Below are 18,105 nucleotides of genomic sequence, written 5' to 3'. Positions count from 1 at the left end.
GCGCCTCGCACACTCTACATTTCTTCCTCTCTCAGTCTGTCTATCTAATTCCAGACGCTCTCTCTGCCTCTCTCCTCTCTTTGCCTGACCATGCATTGCTCTCGGTCTGACAGTCAGATATTTTGACAGGGCCATAAGGTTAGTGTCTGAGACAGACAGTGTAAGCAGTCAGCATTGTTCTGCCTGTCATCGCATCAGCACTTCTTCACTCCCCTCCCATCTGTATAAAAGGAGAACTTCCTAGATATGTTGTTACATATCATATTTCATTTTATAAGCCTTCTGATCACCTGCTAGAAAGTCTATGTAGGTCAAATCACTAGCCAGATATCAGTTATTTGTTAGGCATGTGTAATTTATCACATGAAATGATTAAACGAGCATAGTTAAATGTCCTCACCCCACATAATCAGGGATCATTTAAAAGGTATATCTCATTCACAGATGTTTGTCATATTTTATAACCTGCATAGCTTTGGTTTTACAGCCTGCATATCTTTACTGGAGTGTGCACACAATGCAATCTGTACCAGGGTTATGTATATTTTCAGTGGATGTCGTGGGCTGTACTGTTAGTCAGGGTACTGGATTTACCATTGTACTGAAATATGACAGTCCACAACAACAGGAAGTTGCTCTTCCTTAGGGCACTGGTACAAAGGGGCACCGGAACGCAGTGCCTCCCTGAACTGCCCCCACTGAGAGCTGCCCTGGGTTAAATTTACTAGCCAGAGCTTTATTAGCCTTTTATTAGTTTTTGCATTGAAGGGTATTTAAGGATGACCTCTCCAAAAATTCAGGTTGTATCCTTATGTCGTTCCAAACCCGTATTACTTTCTTTCACCTGTGAAACAAACATTTTAATAGTCAGAAAAATCGTAAATATTTTTTTTTTTTAGCAGGGACAATGCACATTGATAAACATGTGGCAGAATCAGACGAGGTAGTAGAAATTAAATTCAAAACAACTTAAATAACAGTCAGTCAGTGAGTTTAACTCAGGAATCAGTTTGTCTAATTCGTAAAGTGAATAATTTAGCATGATTTGTGGATCAACAGGTTCATTGAGAAGAAAGTTTATGGGTCTCGAATTCAAATCACTGACACAATTTTCATTTTTGTGTGAACTATTCCTTTGGTATACACAGATACTGTATACTAAACACAAACTGCCAACATTTAAGTCATTATTTAATGATAATACAAACCAAAAGTGAGCTGTTAGCCCAAACTGCAACCAAATCTATAAGTCAGTTAGCTGAACTCTGAGCTAGGACTTGTCTTTGGACTCATGTCCAAATTGTGGCTCAGCCTGTTTGTTGAAAAAAAAAATAAAAAAAAATCACTGACTCATCTTCTTCTTTTTTTAAACAGAAAGTGTACACTGATTACTGAAGTATACTCTGTATTGTGATGTATGCTATTCACAATCTGCAAATATTTAAGTTGTTATTTAAGTTTTTTTGTTGTTGATAATACTAGCTAGCCCAATGTGATTTGTTAACCCAAACTGTAACCAAATCACTGAGTCAGTGAGTTAAACATGAGAACCCGGTCAGTTCGATTCAGGAGCGAATCATATTCCGCTTTTTGGATTAAATGGTTTGTTGAAAAGAATAAGAGAACAATCACAATGTGATGCATATGCTAACTACAAAATGCAAAAACATTCCAAAAAGCTTTGGAACACACACGCTGTGCAAACCATCAGCTGCTTGTCTTGCGTGCCATGTTAATGCCGTGACTATGGTTTTGGCACATGGCTCCACCAGTGTGGGGGTTTTGATTCTCTATCGTTGATGTGGTATTTAATCCATTTACCAAGACCATCTGAGACTTGTGGCAGGAATTAGCCACACCGTAGTGCACAGACTGCCTTCTTTCACAGACCAGTCAGCCAGTCACATGTCTTCACAATATATTTTCTCAGGGTGACTTTTGTAATGGCTCAACAACAGTCTGTATAGAACCTGGAGTCGGTTTATATTTAACCAGGAGAGAAAAGCAAGAAATGACTGAGCCAAGACCCAGTCTGTTATCTGACCTACAGACGAGATAGGAGACCTACAGCCAAAAGAGAAGCATAGGGAATTCTTGGCAAAATAAATAATAACGATTTAAAGTTAAGAAATTGACTTGCTATCTTTACTCAAGGCATGGTGGGAATGCACACATACTGTGTCTGGACGTTTGTCTGGATATGTTGTAGAAAGCACCCATGGAATGTGAGCAAGAGGGCGTATTTGATTGTAATGAAGTTGATAGGGACTCTAGAGGCATTTTGTTTTGCTCTGTAAAAAACAAGTCAGACCAGAAGGATTACTTTTTCAAACATTTGCTATTCCTTTCCTTTTTGTTGATTTTTTTTAAAGACAACTGGTTGGATTCATGAATCTGATTAGATATATTAGAAAGATATTCTATATTTGCTGAGTCATTAATTTAAGAGTGTTTGTTTGAAGGTTATCTAACACCTTATGAACTGACTGAAGACCTTCTGACCTGACCTAGAGTCCAACAGAGCAGGGGAGTGAGAGGGCTGGGCTAAGAGAGAGAGAGAGAAAACGAGAAACTGAGAGAAAGAAAAAAAGCATATCATTTAGGGGAGGAGTTTACATACTTCCTTCAGCAAAAGCTCTAAACTTGTGCCACAAGGACATACACACACACACACGCACACACATACCCACACACACAAACACTCCATGCCCTACATGAGTTTTGCGGACTATGATGGTTAGTTTTAGTAAGTTTAAAAGGAACTTTTCGCCAACTCACACACAGCACATACTGACAGATCTATGAGGAACGAACACACAGCCGGGAGTCAGCAGGACAGAGGTACGCTCTCTCTCAGAAACTAATCTGTGTATGAGTGACTGTGTACTCAGTTGAAATTGCTGTTAATATATTGCAAGGTTTGAACTGAAGTAGGACAAGTGGTTGAATTATAGTTTATTTACTTTTTAACTAGTTGTTGAGACTCTTGGTTGTCTCTACTTACTTTTTACATAGTTTGTAGCTAGTCTGTCTGTAAGTCTGTCTCTTTAAATGTAGAGCATTTATTTCTCTAACAATATACAATTTTTTTCACCAACTAGGTTTTAAGAACTTGTTTTATAGAACAGTTTAATCGTACCAGCATGTTCTGCTTGGGCTTTGGCGACATTCTAAACTTAGAGTCTAAACCCTTTACTCAGGTTACAAATCTACCCCGTTCTTTTCACTGACATTCACACACTGAACCAGTAACCCAGAGAGACACCACTAAATACACAGTCCCAGGCGCATGGGACCATTCAACTTCAATGTTGAATTCAACATTCAACTTCTGGCTTAAAACAACATTTTTTTATTATAATTATATTAATATACACACCGATTTTAAAATGGTTTTCAAATATTTCAGTGGCCAAAAAAGTTACATTTTCACAAATTCACGCAAACATTTTTTTTATAAAAAAAAAAAATCTGCCGGTACATTAACAAAACATAGGGAGTAATTTCATTATTTAGTATTATTTACATATCACAAGGCTATCAAAATCTATAATTTAAGATTTTAACAATTTTAACATTTTAACACAATTTTCATAAAAAGAAATGTCTTTAGAGAGTAACCCCCTTAAAGCCAATGTATGATTCACACACTGGGTGTTTCCACAGCAAAACACTTGATTATGGTGTTAAAAAAGCCTGTTAAGGCCACAGAGAGATGCTCTATGAGACTTAAAGCTGCAGTCCGTAGTTTTTCCTCTTTGTCGCCATCTCTGTTCGAAATCTGCAATTGCAGTTATTCACGGAATTATCAACTTTACGTAGGTTGTGCCTCGGCACGGCACATCACGGATGAATCCAATGTTTTGAGGAGAATGTGCGGCTGTCAGTCACCGCACCAATGTGGATACTGTCATTTGGAATCACAGATTCTACTTTTTGGAAAATGTAATCTGAACAAGTAACATCCACTTTTGTTCTGACCAACTAAGGGAAAAAAAGCATTGCAGTAAATCGTGCTGATTAAATCTAACGATCGCTTATCATATCACGTCAAACCGTTGCAAATTATACTTTGTTCTCAAATTGTTAATGTTAACATTGTGTGACCACATTTAATGCCCTTCTGATATTTATCCTTGTTTTCACATGGGCCCGGTTGCAGTCTCTTTTCTTCTGTAGCCACTCCGAAGTCCGAAGTCTTTCGCATTTTACAACGGGTGAATCTCCAGTTGTCACTGGTGATTGTTGTTTGAACCTTTCTGGATCCGCCATCAAATTGATAAGTTTAATTATATCAATTGCTGTGATAAAAGGCTATAAATCTCCACCTCCAACATCCTCACACGCAATATAGACTACTAGCCGAGACACCTTCTTTATGTGTACAGATGTGACGTAATGACGCAAAGACATGCTCGAATTTCCCGCGGAAATCCACCAGTACCACTGGAATTAAAAACATTATTACAAGCTTACCATTTTGAATCGAGCTAAGACAAGCAGATAGTTTTGAACACTGGCTGGTTAGGTACTTGCTCAAAAATTTATTTTGGATAATTTTTAACCCAATAAAGTTATGGACTGCAGCTTTAAGGAGGAATGCTGAGAAATTCCTCCTGACTGTTTACAACTGACTCAGACTCACAAGATTCAATTAGAATCTGACTGGGTTCTCTCTTTATAAAACAATAATAACATGAGCAAGATTATTCAGTATAGATAAGTACACTCTTTGTTAAGCCCATGAACAGAGACAGTAGTGGTGACATTCAATCCAGTTGAGACAATCACATCAAAAAAGACTGAGAAAGATTTATCAATATGGTTTGAGTATGCTAGACATCATTTGTCAATGCTCTAAAACTTCTTTAAAAACCTCATTCTTAACAACATTCTTACACCAAATTGCTGGAGTGCTCAATCATCAAATTCTCCAGCGATCAGTGGTTCTTCAACTGGAAGACTAGGGTAAAACAGCACAGCTACAAAAACAAAAACAGCACTGTTACATATTTATTTGGTTTTCTTTCCTTTAAAAAGGAACAATGTCTTAAAATCTACACCCACACTAGATCTTTGCAATGAAAAAAATGGCAGAAAGTAATGAAGCCAGGTTTAAAGAGGGCTGAGCTTTTCCAAGAGCCAGACATGTTAGAATGTCAGAACTGTCAGCCCTAATATTATACCATCTAGGACAAAAGAGAAAAGTGAAATTTAGTACCAGTAAATAAAGAATTTGCTGTGAGCAATGCCAATTAATTCACTGGGCCTTTGGCCCCGTATGTCAGCGCTGTGAGAATGCTGCCGCTCTCACTTTCCAGAAGAACCCCTGGCACAGACAGGCACTGACCAGCCCACACAAACATGCCAGCAGTGCTTCAGAGTGCTTCCCTCATCTGCGGAGTGGACGCAGAGAGGAAAGGGGAGAGAACGAAATAGATGGAAGTTAGAAATGAGCAGTAGAGAGAGTGAGGTTTACGCACAAGAGGAAAATGGACAGGAAGAGAGAGAGGGAGAGGAGTGACTCCATCGATAAGTGGATCTACCGTCGAGTGGGCACTATTGAACCCGTGTTTGAAGCTGGCTGTGTACATCATGGCATGCTGCAGCTGCTGTCCAATTCCATGCCTCAGAAACTGCTTTTCGTTTTCAGGTTGGTCCCACCCTGGCTTTAGATTTTTGCAATGAGAAGAGTAACTTTCACAGGGAGACATCACATTGTTTCTGTCAGTCATGGGTAATAGATTTACCCATGAAGGTAATGCAGGATGTGTACTTCCCTTAGTTGGCAGTTTGTGTGCCTTGTTGTTTGTGCGCAATGCTGTGATTGCCTATTGTTACTAATTATGTACTATTGTTGCTGTGTGCGTTACTGGCATATTGTTTTGCTGCTTGTGTGATTTTAGATCATTTACTAGCTGTTGACTAATAACTAGCAACTCTCCTTTTGTGATGATTGTATCAATTTGACAACCTATGAGGATTTTTAATATTTCTCTTGCCAAGTTTTAGGCTGATTCTAAATGAGGGCTAACGATGTTTTGCCATGTTTGTCACTGACTGTTTGCATGTGCAAATTCCCAGTCTTAGATTTTGGTCTGTGTTTTGCACGTTTTCAATATTTGAAGGCTGTTATTTTGTCGTAAATCGATCGTGTCAGTTTGATTAGGCATTTACCCTAAAAGCTTCAGCTTGTCATTTAGCTAATTTAATAACACTCCCCTAAACATCACCCTCCCTTTCAATAGCGATATCGCCCGCTGAGCTCGATGCCTTATGGAATGACCCTCCATACACTTTAGCAGCTGTCAGTGAGCTCTTTCCACCCAATGACGCCATGACTGCTGGTAAGAGGATTTCTTGAGTCAAGCATAAGTGTGTCAGCAATGTTTGAATTTAATTATAAAAGAACCCATGGGACAGAGAGTTACATGATTCTATTATAAATGTGGTGTTTTTGTTTAATAAATGACAGTAAGCAACTATATGGAATATTCTCTCTTTTCAATGCACAAATCTGGGAAGGTCATACCCATCCGGAGATGAGGAAGAGGCTATTATTTAAGCCACCTGGCTGATATTTATAGAGTCATTATGATATGACTTGCACTTCCTGTTTATGTCCACAACTTTATGAGCTTGTAAATAGAAACACAGCTCTGAAATTTTTCATATAAATACTAATTAGCACCAACTGTATCATGGAATGAGGATCTACTGTATATGGTGATAACCATTCATATTCAAATAGGGGAAGTGCATAACTTCAGACAGAGGGAACCTTCTTGTCCTTAATTATTCATTAATAAACAGGGCATCACTCTTCAGTCATTCAGTGTTACTTTTCTGTAAGTTTACTGATTAACCATAAACAGTCATAATTCTGATGTGCTATTAAAGTTCACGGAACTACACACCAACTGCAATTGAATTCTGTAAAGCTGCGTTGACCCCAGTTTCCTTTGTTTTGGAATTTCAGATGAGGAAGTGGAGGCTGAGGCCGAGGTGGAGGCAGAAGGCAGAAGCAGAGAGATTTACTGGAAGAGGAAGGAAACATTCAGCAGAAGCAGCACAGTATCTTCAGCAGGAGAACGCTTCTCTCCAGGTACCTGCAGCATGGATCTCTGTGTCCTGTAGATCTGCATTGAAATAATGGCCTCCATCTCCATAATGGCCTTTAATGGCTACACTTCTTAAGCATGCTCACACAACTAATGCCAGACTTCCTTAATGTGTACACTCAGCCTATGCCCTAATGGTACGCCTTTAGTGATGTGGTCACTCATAGTGCTGTTCCTGCAAAAAATCCTATTGGTTTGTTAAGCATACTACCGCTCTGATTTTGCAGTAATAAATCACACCCAACATCACTATAGCATTCCTGTTGCTGCTAATGCAACTGATCGTAAATATTGGTTTCTTTGTGGTGGATATTAACTCCATTCCCTTTTGCTTCTTGGAGATGTTGTTTTGTTGTTTAGTGGGAGACGCCGATCTAGTGTGTCACCTGACAGTGAGCTTCAGGAGGCCTTACGTACACGACTCCGAGTAGTAGAAAGCAACAGTCAGGATGTCGTCCAGCTCTTCAAGGTCAGACACGGAACATGAACTGGCACCACTGATGAACTTATTACTATTGATCACACAAGTTATTTCAATCTTCATTGCATTAAGTGATTGTTGATACTATACACACAGGATCTGTCTGCACGACTAGTGTCCGTTCATGCAGAGAAAGACAGCTTTATCATCACCTTTAAGACTGTCGAGGAGATCTGGAAGTTCTCCACTTACCTGGCACTCGGTTAGTATCAGTTGAACTAACATGCTAGTACTTCTACAGCAGGGTTGCCCAATGCCTACCTACCTACCTGCAGAGTACACACACACATCCAACACACCTGTCCAAGTGCTCCTGAAGATTTTTATTAGCTGCTTCAGTTGTGTTTGATCTGGGTTGGAGCTGAACTTTGCAGGAAGGTACAGCAGATCTCCAGGAACAGGATTGGGCAACCCTGTTCTGCAGTATATTTCTAATTTCTTGAACTATTATAACTATTGTAGCTTAACAAGTAAAACTATTATATTCTAGGATATGTAGCAAGATGTCTTGAAAACTTTCTATGTGACCAGTCATTCTGGCTGGACCCTGCATTGCTGAGCGATGTTGAGATCTGTGTAACAGTGGATGAAGACCACTTAGCTACTCTTTACTTAGGACTTCTGCTACAGGAAGGTAAGGAGCCTCCACTTGCTGACTTGCAGTCAACAACATCACCTTTAACCAAACAGTAAACAAACCTTAAATTGAGAAACTGATCAAATAATATGGATTTACACATCTCTAGTCTGTTCTAAAGTCCACTATTGACACATTGCTGCTTAACCGATTCAGAGGTCACATAAGTTGAAAACAAGACTGGGTAAAAATGTGAAGTGATTACAGTGTCCTCTTGTTTGCAAAGATGGGAGTGTATGTTTTTCATTTTGTAGACTCAACATTTCCTCGAGTTTTGTTTACATACAAAATATCTTGCTTCTAAGAATCATTACCACAGTTACAGTGTTAGCCACCTCATTCATACCAAAGATAATTTTATCATAATTTTAGTATTTGATTATGTCCTCTACTTAAGACAACAGACAACTTAACAACTTAATATACATACAGAGATAACCAGAGTAACAGAGCGAGTTGAGTGACGCTTTCAAGAATGCGCTGTTCCATTTGCAGAATTACCGGACCTCGGGAGTCATTCTCCTGAGTCGGACTTGGCAAGTCCGAACTTTGCGTACTTGGTATTGAGAAACGCCTAATATCGGCGCTTGTCTTCTTGTGACAAACATGCCGAGAAGCAAGAACAAGATCTTCTGTATATCATCCATTTTTGTTTACTATGTTGCCTTCTTCGCGCAAAAATGATGTTGATCGCTTCTTTCTGGCATAGGCTACACCACGCCTATCAAGTAAGGGTACTGTTGGCGGTGGAAACGCAAGCCGGATCAGGGTTTACCGTCCCGAATCGTACTGTACTCTACTGTACTGTACCGTACCACTCAGTGGAAACGAGCCATAAGGCAGACATAACCATATATATATTTTTAAAAACATCAATTTATGGGGCAAACTTAACTTGTTAACTTGTTTATGAATCCACTTTGAAAATTTGAAAAGTATGTTAGGAACCTACTGAAGAATATAAATCAGGAATAGTTAATGACTAAGGAACATCTCATTATTGTTTCAGGTACATTCTTTTCCAAGACTTTATACAACAGTGACAGCAAAGAGGAGGAAGAGGAGCTGACCTTGACCTACAGGAAGAATGACCTGGTCATGGTGAAAGACATAGGACAAGAGGCCATGTGGGAGGGTACGCTGCTGTCCACGGGTCAACATGGTCTAGTCCCTGTTCATGATATGCAGCCTCTGCCTTATCCATTTTACCAGTGAGTGATACTGAATTTTGAAGCACATTTAGCCAAATGTGAGGTTTTGTGGGAAGAATGAATTGTAACAACAGATTTATCTGGTTGAACAGCTACTTTTGTTCTACACTTGTTCTCATGCAAGAAACATACTATTTAAGATTATCCCTTACAAATACAGACTGTTCTTCGTAGGTGGTTCCTTAAGAAATATCCTGGAAATGCAGGAGGGATTCCAGTTACAGAAGGCCTCTTTGACCATCCTGTAGGTGAGTATCTGGAAACTATTCCTCAAGATTGCCCTCAAAAGGAATATTCAGGGTTCAGTACAGGTAAAGCTCAGTCAACAGAATGTGTGACATAATGTAGATTATCACAAAATGATTTTATCCCAAAACATAATTTTAACTTGTTTGGGTTACAGTGAGGCACTTACAATGGAAGTGAATGGGCCAATCCACAAATGTTAAAATACTCACTGTTTCAAAAGTATATTCTCAAGACGTAAACAATATACATGATGATTTTACTGTAAAAAATGTTAAAGGGTAAAGTTATAATCCAGTGTACAAATTTGTTGCCATGATATTAAAACACCAAAATTACTGTAAAAATGTTGTAAAAATAATACAAATAAAACAGCCCAAATAATACACTGTTTTAACAGTAGAATTAGTTTTTGTGGTAATCAACAGTATGCCATAAATGCTGTCAGCCGACTTTAGCTTGTATTGAACCCATAATATTTAATTATTAGACATCTTAAGTTGAGTGTTACTACAAATCTGTCTTTTCTTTTGGCTTCCCTTTTAGTGGTGGGTACCTGTGTGGCAGTAGTGGACCATTACCCAATAGATAAAGATGAGCTGCAATTACGCCAGGGAGACATAATCAAGATTGAAGGATTTCTTCTCAACACTCTGAACATGTTCATAGGAAGACACCTCACCAGTGGAGAGATAGGATTTGTTCACAAGGCCCATGTAAAACCTGAGAGTATTGAGCCTCTGTAAGTAAACAGTTCAACTGTATTTATTTATATTCATAGATTCGGCTTGTGCTCGAACGAATGACCTTCTCTTTATTTTGTAAAACCATTCATCTAATGTGCTTCTCAACAATACTGACATACCAATTGAAAGCAACCAGCTGGCAAATGCTATTTTATTCTGTTGACCTTTGTTGAATGTGCCTCTGTCTAGCTGGGGGTGATGAGGGTGTTGGAAGGGGGGCTAGTGGAGTTATGTGATGATGTGATGAAGCGATCCGAATGAGAGTCATGTGGCTGATAATGTTGTCTTTGTTGGCTTTGCACAGCGATGGACAATTGGTCTTTCTGAGTAAGGAGGAAAGGGCAGCCCTATCTAAACTTAACCCTTGCCTTGAGCCCTGTCAGTCTGATGTACTGGCAAATCTATTCTCCACTGACATTAGCACTGTGTACAGATTGGGTAAGAGATGATGCATTGTCTCACTGTGAGACCTCTAATATTGTTTAAAGGAATAGAGTACTTCATCCAAAAATGAAATTATGCCAGTTTATTCACCCTCATGTCGAATCACAGAAGAAAGATGTTCATATAGATTTGCAACGACATGAGGGTGAGTAAATGACAGAATCTTCATGTTTGGGTGAGCTGTCCCTTTAAGTGGGGACAAATCTGTACTTTCTTTCATCCTGTGTTGATAAAATTACTCTTTGTTACACTGCAGACAGACTTGATGACTCTGATTTCACTTACATAAGAAACCATCCAATGTCAGGTAAGCCCCTTTCCAAAGTTATGTATAACATATAAGGAAATGATGCTACATAATATAGATGTTTTTTTCACTGCTCTCATACATTATTTCAACTTCCAGTTGTATAGAATTAACAATCACCAACTTGTACTTCATTTTGTTGCACAGTCATACCTTCCAAATGTTCCTTTCCTTCCTACTCTCCTTCTCTTTCATTGCATAATTTTCAATGTACAATCAAAAATTCTGACATTTACACTTTGTGTAATCAGCAGAGCAGAAAACTACAGTGGATCAAAGAAAAAGCACCATATCTGAAAAGAGTGACATAACTCCCTACCACTCGTCCCCACGGCAATCATTCCATGCCTCTCGGAATCATCTGGACCGGGACTCTGAGATCCTCTCATTCAGCCTGGAGGACACCTTCAGAGAGATGGACGAATATGAGGAAGATCCTCCAAACTTCATGGATGAAGGTATCTGGGAGGCTGATGAAGCAGAGAGGTGTGACCCAATCCTGACCCTTCTCAACCTGGAATATTTCCAGGACACTTTACAGACTCTTTACGACCTTTCTTACTCTTTCCTGGACACTTTCTTCAATTGCCTTCCAGAAGACGAGGTGCTTCAACATCTGGAAAACTTACGGGAAGGAGCTAAAAAAGGCAGGATGCTCTGGGCCCACCGGCGAGTTTGTTTCCTCCTTGGTCGGCTATGTGCCAAGAAACTGAAGTTCTCGCAAGCGCGAGTGTACTTTGAGGAAGCTCTAAAGGTTCCTGTAAATGGTTTTGATGACAAGCCACTTCTAATTGCCCTGTACACTAATCTCACTGCTGTTTACCTCAAACAGAAGATGATGGATAAGCTACCATTCACGCTGGATAAGGCAAGTGCTCTGATTCTATGTCTTCCCTGCCACAACTTCTGCTCTGTGGATGAGTTTGAGCTGCTCAAACCAATCATGCGCAAAGCCATAATTGAAAAAGACAAGTACCTAGAGGCTCGGACATGCTACCTCTCCCTCTGTCTCTTCATCCGTCTAAGGAAAATAGAGGATGCTTTACCTTTTGTAGAGAGGCTTCAGTTCCTTACCATGACTTTGTCTGCTGAAGTTGAGAGGCCAACTGCCCCATTTGATCTCAACTGGATGCTGTGCAGGCTTTATCATAAAAAGTATTTGCCCTACCTCACACTAGCTTCTTTAAGTTTAGACTCAGGACAAGAGCATTCCTTGGATGATGCATTCCAGAAAATTGAACTCTTTATCAGAAACTCAGCCAGGCTTAATCCTCACTGGAAGGAAAGTAATTCTGTGCTTCCTACACAGGTGGTGGTTTACCTTCAGCAGGCCTTGTCCATAGCTAGTCAAGGGAAAGACCCAAGGACTCAAAGGGACCTGTGCCTGAGCCTAGCTAGTGTTTTCCAGCAGCATGGAGCTCTAGAGAAGGCTGTGCCCTTTGCCCAACAGGCAGCACAAACTGGAAGTCAAATTAATGAGGAGGAGGGCTTCGAGGCATCCATACTGCTGGCCTGGCTCTTGGTCCTAACGGAGGAACCCATACAAGCTCAGAACACTCTGCACCCACTGCTTAAGTCTTTGAATGAAACTGACAGTCCGACACAGCGTGGTGTAGTCTACAATCTTCTAGCCCTATGCCTCCGCAAACAGGGCAGAGTTCAGGAGGCAGCAAGAAACTTTTATTGCGCTCTGCAGATCTCCAGAGAGAATGGAAACAAGCGTAATGAAGCACTAGCTCTGGCTAACTTGGGTTGCTTGTCTCTATCTGTTGGGGCTTCGGGCCTAGCAGAGTGTTTCCTGCTCAATTCCCTGCACCTATTCCAGTTTCTCTCAGAGAGCCCCACAGATCAGGAGCATGTCCAGGCTCTCCTCTGGCTGGGCAGGAGCTACAAGGATAGAGGAGGGAGTCAGGAGGTCAGAATTTGCTTCGAGATGGGCCTCCTTATTGCTATTAGTGCTAAAAATCTGCACAGTAAGTGTTCAAGATTTGATGTTTTAGGTTGCATCTATACCTGATAGCTACAGTGGCCCCAAAAAGTATTTGCACACTTAAACTTAAAATGTATAAATGTATTTGCATTATATGACAACATTTCAAAATGAATAGCATTGATTTTAAAGAAATAGCCTATAGCACCATCAGAATTTCCAATCAAAACATTTCACAAAATGAAGATTGCTTGGTTTCAAAATATGAAAAATATAAACATATTGTTCAAAGTCTAGAACTTTGGTTTGAACTTGAGGGGAACTTGCAACCACAAAAATGACCACAAGTACAATTGATAAAAAAATGTATAATAATAAAAAATCTCAAAAGTGAAATTAGTTCTAAAAAACCCCGGCATCATTTCTTTGCAGATGCCAATTAGTTTAAAATGTTATAAGTAATGCAATGAAATTCAGATATTTTGTGAATTAAGTGTCTGAATAGTTCTTGGAGTCACCTAAATATTTTAAAACTTCTGTACGTCACAAAGCTTATTTCTAAATGAACAGAGAATTAATGTTATGCCAGTATTTCATTTATAGTGTAAGAATAATAACACAATTCCTTCCAAATGCAGGTCAAATGGTTGTGGCAAAAGTTCTAAGTCGCCATTACGCTGACTTGCTGCTGTATGGACAGTGTATTGTTTACTATGAGCACTGCGTAGGGCTGTGCAGAACACTAAAGAATAAACAGCTAGAAGGAGAGTTCCTGGAACTCCTCAGCAACCTCTATCTCTCACTCAACACTGAGAAGTAAGCGCTACTGTAATCTGCACATACTATATATTGTCAATACTTTGAAACTTGATCCATTTGAAACAAATTAATTGGTGAATTCAAAAGTAATTATTTTATAAAAATTACTGCAGGTCATCGAGGAAGTCACTTGATTACACAAAGCAAAGCTTAAGGATCTCCATAGACCTGGGGAAAAGACTGGAAGAGTCAGAGACATGGCTGCAAGTGGGCCGTATCTATTATTTGATTCATGAAGATGAACTGACTGACATGTACCTACAGGTAAGTCAAAGGATCGAAGTAGGGTATTTCAAAAGTTATAGTTAAAGTTATTTTTGCATATTCATTTGGAAAAATATCCCACCAACAAGACTATTCTTTAACTTTTTTAGTCTGGTCATTTCTAAAAAACTAAAAAAAAAAAAAAAAAAAACTTATTGCCATATCATATACATGTATGTTTTTATCAGCTGTTGTGATAACTTCTTTCTCCATAAACAAATGTTTATAGGCAGCAGTAAAGACAGCCCTGAGAATGAATGACCCATGCTTTGCTATGAGCATTTATGAGGAAGCAGGAGATGTGTTTTTCAAGGGACACAGAAACCAACTGGCTGCCCTTCCTTTTTACAGGGTAGGTCTCAATGAGTTCCCAATAGATGTTACCAAAACAATCCAAAAATGGTTAGGAGATGTATACCATGTGACTAAGCATGGATTCCTACATCTTCTAAATCTAGCTGCTGTTTTTCATTTGTTTTTTAAAGGATGGCAGTTTGCCATTTGCACGCAGCATTAAAGATGTGCACTCAGAGTTCAGGCTTTTGAGCAAACTTACAGAGCTCCTGATGAAGCAGAAGCACTACGAGGAAGCACTGCAGTATGCCACACTTGCAGTGCAGGTCAGCGCCACAACTGGTAAGACCTTTACCAGTTCAGATGCGTCAGATGCGTTACCAGGAACGCATCTGTTCTTAAAAAGCTATAACCATAGAAATGAAAACCAATTATGCACTATTCAGTAAATTCTGACTATGGGCCACATAAAATTAGTAGAAAAAGAAAGAAAGAAAGAAAACTTTAGTGAAAGTCAGTTTGACTGTGTCTTGTAAGTCTTAACCTATGTTGCCCCCTGCTGGAGACACATGTCCTTTACAGCATACAACATTTACATCATAATACATTTAAAGGGTTAATTCACCTAAAAATTTAATTTCTATCATTAATCACTCAACCTCATGTCGTTCTATATCCGCAAGACCTTTATTCATCTACGGAAGACAAATGAAAATATTTTTGATGAAATCTGAGAGCTGAGAGCCCACCATCCTGTTTCACTCTGTAATGCATCACATTGCAGAAATAAAATGGCTTGCAAATGGCTTTTGGGACGTTTCAAAGTACATAATGCATTGTTTTCTTTTATGCTGTACTGTCAGAGGAGCTTCCAATTCAATTGTTTTAACTGATCTTGTGAATAAATATCAATTTTAAATATCAATACCATAAATATACGTACATTTTATGCCCAACAACACATTTTTGATCAAAATGCATAATTTTAGTCAGAATTATTGCACTCTGTCTGGTTGACACACATAGGCGCTTGCTCAGTGACTGCTAAGACAAACTCCTAAATGAAATGGAAATATGCGTATGACTTTAAATTCTCAATAACTAAATTCTCAAGCACATCAAACAAAAGTATAAGCTCACTGTCAGCATCTGAGGCGGCATCCGGTCTACATTAAACTCTACTCTTTATGATCCTCTTTGAAATTTAAAGTGCTCTAATGATTTGGACAGCTTGTACTTTTCCCACTGCAGTTTGCTCATTTATTTATTTGAATCTATTTTTCATACATAATTATGTGTGTGATGGTAGTTAGCTAAAACTGGGGTTACATTATTTTCTGACAGAAAGGAAAAAGTAGTAACCTGACATTGTTTTGATGTGTATTTCTTACAGATGTCACTTTGAATGAGAGAGTGTCCTTCCATCGTCTTGCATCAGTGTACTTCTCTGTAGGGAAGTATGAGATGGCTGAGAACTATTACCTGAAGTCTCTTTCACTCTGCCCCACTGCATTTGAACATGATATTGAAGTTCGGTACTATGTTAAAGTATACTGCAGACTGGCTGATCTGACCCTATACAGATTAAAGGTGAGACTCTCGTAATGTTTAACATTTTACATGCATTCCAGATTGAACATTTTGAATGTAAGAGAAGCAATGTACTTGTTTTCGTACATAGAAATGATTTAAAAAAAAAACAGATTATTATGATTTAACCAATGTAGACAGGCATGTTTGTTCGCTTATGAACGTTTTATGCTGAAATAACATTCACCAATAACATGGTTGTGTTTTATGCAAACTACTAGCTGCATTCACATCTGAGAATAATTTTCATGCATCATTTAAAACAAGTTTTAATTATTATTTAATTAATTATATATAAATAATTATTATTATTATTTTGTGAAAACGTTTTTTGCACATATAAACTATTAGTGAATAAAGCCCAAAGTAGCTATAAAAATAACTTAAGTATTCAGGGTATATGCATTTCATGAAGAATGTAAATGTTTATTGCTGTTTATGTTTTAGGATGCATTTGATGCCATGGGCTACTACCATTTAGCGCTGGCAGCAGCCCTGGAGGACAAAGAAAGCCTAAGCACACTGTACATAATCTACATGAAGCTCGCAGAGATCCATGCCAACTACATGCCTGATGCCGAACTGTGTAAGAACTACATGGACAGAGCGCAAAGTCTGAGGAGGGAACTGGAAGGAGACACAGAAGAAACACACCAAGACCTGGCTGAGACAGCATCTGACACTCACACCAATGCTGGTCAGTCAGACTCCAGCAGTGGCACTAGTACTCTCACAGAGTCCAGCATGACCGACACCAGCCACACAGTCGATGCCCTGAAAGAATCTGAGCTCACATTCTCTAACTTAAGTCACAAAGAAGACACAGGCTGCACTAACATATCTGAGGAAACAGACTCAGGGCCTGCTGACAATATCAATCCAGAGACTACCTGTCCTGATAAAAAACACATTCATGAAAGGAGAATGAAGGAGGGCTTGACTATTATATTGTAATTGATTTGTGCATAATGCTATAACTCTGAAAAATGCACTACTTTTAATTGTGCGATAAGACACCTTTTCTCTCTTTTAAAAAAAAACAAAAACAAATGTTAAATGTTGAAAATCATATAATATATTTTCTATTAGTGTTTTAAGAAGAATGTTAACAAATTTGCATAATTGTAAATATGTATTTGTATATCTGTAAATATGTTTGTTTTTTACCCTCCCTGAGGACTTTTAAAACTATTAGGCTACTTAATTAAAACTCAAGAAATTCTTTCAACGTCCATGGCATGGACACAGTACATGGTTCCATAGCATGCGCATGATCACTATACAAAGCACTCATTGAATAAATCTTAACCAGAACTGGCTTTATGTTCGATTATCGGGCCTACAGTATGTATGTACTGTAAATTGTGAAGTCATTCATGGGTAAATCATGGGTAAATTGGCACTTAATTCTTAAACGTCAAACCTAACCATTAAACATCATCTTGATTTTTAACCACAAACGACCATTCCGGATACAGTTCATTCATTTGCCACAGCAACTACATAAATCATGTGCTTAAAAGGCCCATAAAAGAGTTTACTCTGGTTACTTATCTTTTGCCGCAATCCTCAAAGTTTGCGTTATCTTCAAAGATTAAAGCATCTACTCAAACATTGTGTGTTATATTATCCTCCACTAGAGGGAGATATTGGCTGTGGTGAATGGTGATTCAATCACTTTACGTCTAAGTATATTCCTCTGTGATTAAGATGAGAAAGCTGCATTTAACTGAGCCGTTAATTTAAGTAGCGTCCTTCATAAATATATTTTGATTTGACGTTCTTACTTTCTTCCGAATAGATGAATATCGATACATACACTATATTTCCATTTTAAAAATTATTATAGCAATTTCTGTGAAAATAACATGGTCACTACAGTTATTGTATTACTATAAAACCATTATAAATCAACGTGGTATACTATCTTTCACAAAGTGACGATTTATGTATTTATTTTGTTAATGACAACGATGATTATTCACCTCCCTCCTGGACGCAGAAGTTCCACGTAT

General features: G+C 38.6%; 1 protein-coding gene across 10 annotated transcripts; it reads left to right on the top strand.

The window, feature by feature from the left end:
- Positions 1-2,623: 2,623 nt before the first annotated feature.
- Positions 2,624-17,404, top strand: sh3tc2 (SH3 domain and tetratricopeptide repeats 2). Of its 10 annotated transcripts, none has more exons than XM_084133654.1 (19): positions 2,651-2,841; positions 5,654-5,758; positions 6,249-6,347; positions 6,980-7,105; positions 7,463-7,590; positions 7,699-7,804; positions 8,093-8,236; positions 9,249-9,450; positions 9,625-9,698; positions 10,243-10,438; positions 10,747-10,880; positions 11,143-11,193; positions 11,448-13,166; positions 13,762-13,939; positions 14,056-14,206; positions 14,436-14,558; positions 14,692-14,842; positions 15,894-16,090; positions 16,538-17,404. In XM_084133654.1, exons 2-19 carry the CDS (start codon positions 5,734-5,736, stop codon positions 17,042-17,044), a joined length of 4,311 nt encoding a protein of 1,436 aa, XP_083989780.1. In that variant the 5' UTR covers positions 2,651-2,841; positions 5,654-5,733; the 3' UTR covers positions 17,045-17,404. The 10 variants fall into 10 exon arrangements, with proteins under 10 accessions (XP_083989778.1, XP_083989775.1, XP_083989783.1 ...); XM_084133653.1 differs by having other exon boundaries at positions 2,716-2,841; positions 11,445-13,166; XM_084133652.1 differs by lacking the exon at positions 5,654-5,758 and having other exon boundaries at positions 2,624-2,841.
- Positions 17,405-18,105: the final 701 nt, after the last annotated feature.

The sequence above is a fragment of the Abramis brama genome (assembly GCF_963993115.1).
Source record: "Abramis brama genome assembly, chromosome: 13".
NCBI lineage: Eukaryota > Metazoa > Chordata > Actinopteri > Cypriniformes > Leuciscidae > Abramis > Abramis brama.
This window is presented reverse-complemented; position numbering and strand designations above follow the sequence as displayed.